Source organism: Homarus americanus, unplaced genomic scaffold (assembly GCF_018991925.1).
Source record: "Homarus americanus isolate GMGI-L3 unplaced genomic scaffold, GMGI_Hamer_2.0 scaffold56997, whole genome shotgun sequence".
NCBI classification, from domain to species: Eukaryota; Metazoa; Arthropoda; class Malacostraca; order Decapoda; family Nephropidae; genus Homarus; species Homarus americanus.
The window spans coordinates 1-2747 of NW_024738927.1; the positions used below are offsets into that span (position 1 = coordinate 1).

At 45.7% G+C, this 2747-nt stretch overlaps 1 protein-coding gene across 1 annotated transcript; it reads left to right on the plus strand.

The window, feature by feature from the left end:
• Positions 1-1268: 1268 nt before the first annotated feature.
• On the plus strand, positions 1269-2529 carry LOC121874395 (endoplasmic reticulum transmembrane helix translocase-like). The gene is made up of 3 exons (XM_042378524.1): positions 1269-1410; positions 1743-1886; positions 2110-2529. The coding sequence occupies exons 1-3, from the start codon at positions 1279-1281 to the stop codon at positions 2233-2235; spliced, it is 402 nt and encodes a 133-aa protein (XP_042234458.1). The 5' UTR covers positions 1269-1278; the 3' UTR covers positions 2236-2529.
• Positions 2530-2747: the final 218 nt, after the last annotated feature.

The following is a 2747-nucleotide window of genomic DNA, read 5'->3' on the forward strand; positions in this document are numbered from 1 at the left end:
ACCTGAAGATTAACCCCCAAGTGCTTACCTGAAGATTAACCCCCAAGTGCTCACATGAAGATTAACCCCCAAGTGCTCACCTGAAGATTAACCCCCAAGTGCTCACCTGTAGATTAACCCACAAGTGCTCACCTGAAGATTAACCCCCAAGTGCTCACCTGTAGATTAACCCCCAAGTGCTCACCTGAAGATTAACCCCCAAGTGCTCACCTGAAGATTAACCCCAAGCTAAACATAACCTCAAATTAACTTCCCTGAATCTATCTGGGAGGGAGGCTTATGTTCAGGTGACCCACGCAGGCTAAAATAACATATGTTCATGTTCTCTACCTTAATAACATCACCGGGGTTATTGACATGTTGTTATTTATCTACTGATGTCCTTTACACGTTTATTGATATGAGTGGAAAGCAGAAACATACCCGACGTCTTGTTCCTTCTAGAGTCAATAGCCTTTGGGTGGACAGCCTAGCCTCTGAGCCATCGTTGTATCTATGCATCGATGACCACACACACACACACAATTACCTGTTTATTGGTCCACACTAATGAATAAATCACAATCAATAACCCTGAATTCAATTATCTGTAAATGACTCAGTTTCTGTCTTAGATTAGGTTACATTAGGTTAGGTTAGTTAAGATTAAAGTTAGGATCATGTTAGGTTAGGTTAGGTTAGGTTAGGATCATGTTAGGTTAGGTTAGGTTAGGATCACGTTGGGTTAGGTTAAGTAAATAATGAAAACCTGAGAAATTAATGTATAAAATTCCTCCAAACCTGAGGTCTTCCTAAGAACTCTTCTGTACAGGGTGTGTCAAAGGTCCCTTCTGTACAGGGTGTGTCATAGGTCCCTTCTGTACAGGGTGTGTCATAGGTCCCTTCTGTACAGGGTGTGTCATAGGTCCCTTCTGTACAGGGTGTCATAGGTCCCTTCTGTACAGGGTGTGTCACAGGTCCCTTCTGTACAGGGTGTGTCACAGGTCCCTTCTGTACAGGGTGTGTCATAGGTTCCTTCTGTACAGGGTGTGTCATAGGTCCCTTCTGTACAGGGTGTGTCATAGGTCCCTTCTGTACAGGGGGTTGTGTCTGGGTCCCTTCTGTGCAGGGGTGTGTCATGGGTCCTTCTGTTACAGAGATTATTATCATGGGTCCCTTCTGTACAGAAGGGTGTGTCATAGGTCCTATCTGTACAGGGTGTCATAGGTCATATACCATAATAAAACTGCCTCTACAGTACAGGGTGTTTCATAAGTCATAAACCCAAGTCCAATATTAATGCAACTCGTTCTAATTTTCAGAGAGAAGTTCGTCGACTTGGACAAGGAGTTTGAGCCCAGTTTATTGAACAGTACCGTCTATGTTATCTCTATGACGCTGCAAATTTCGACGTTTGCCATTAATTACCGGGTGAGTTTAATTCCTCTACTCTGGGGTTGATGGTGAGGTTAAGTCACGTCGCGTTGTACCCTTGTGACGGCCGAGAACTTGTGTACGTTGTTTTGAGGTTAGGTTAGGTTTGGGTTGGTTAAGTTAAGGTTAGGTTAGATTAGGTCAGGTCAGGTTAGGTTAAGTTTGATTTGATTAGGTTAGTTTTGGTTGAATTAGGTTACGATACGATAGCTTAGGCTACGTTGGATTAGGGTAGACTAGGTTTGGTTTGGTTAAGTTGGGTTAGATTAGGTTAAACTAGGTCACATATCGACCACAAATAATCCCTCTCTTCTCCCGCTATAAAACAGGGCCACCCATTCATGGAAAGCTTACTGGAAAACAAGGCTCTGCTCTACAGCTTGATGGGGTCAGGAGGGGTCGTGCTGGCTCTCTCTTTGGGGGTCATTCCAGAGTTCGCGGAGCAGTTTGAGATTGTGGATTTCCCGTCGGAGGTAACGTGGGCTCTCTCTCTCTCTCTCTCTCATATATCTGTACATTATCCGTCTGTCTGTCTATATATATGTTCTAGTCCCTGTTTGCATGTCTGTCTTAGCTATTTAATAATTCAGGTGAAATAATCTATGGGGTCTAATCATCAAGTGAAAAACATATGGGGGCTAAAGATGATTCACAATACGATGATTTCTAATACTTTTTCTCTCCCCCCGCCCACAGTACCGGTTCATGCTGGTTAAAGTCCTCGTTGCCGACTTCGCGCTCTCTCTCATCGTTGACCGGGTGTGCTTGTTCCTGTTCGGGGAAGGCAGACTCCCCACACAACTCAAGAGGTGCCCGGCGTAAGGGGAAGTTTCGTTCCATTTTCAGAGTTCGCCTGTTATCACGTGTGGGGGGGGGGGTAGCCGTCGGCCCAGCTCACCGGCGACTGTACCCAGAACGTCGACCCCGGGGTAACGAAGAACCCTGGGGGGGGGAGGGAGGATGCCAGATATACCACTGACGTCGACCCCAGAGTACATGGTGACTGTACCAAGAACGTCGACCACTGAGTACCGGGTGACTGTACCAAGAACGTCGACCACTGAGTACCGGGTGACTGTACCAAGACCGTCGACCCCAGAGTACCGAAGAACCTAGGTGGGAGGGTGACGTCAGATTGGCCGCTCCGCCGCATCAAAAACTAGTGACTGTTATCCATGCCGGGTCCTCCCTCTTGACAGCTCGCCCCCTTACACACACAACCAACCCCTCATCCACACATTGTAAAGTAGAGAATGTTTTGGTAGTAAAAAAAAATATATATATACAAAACAATATATTCTGTGGTTTATTTAAATATTGTCTGTCTCTTATAT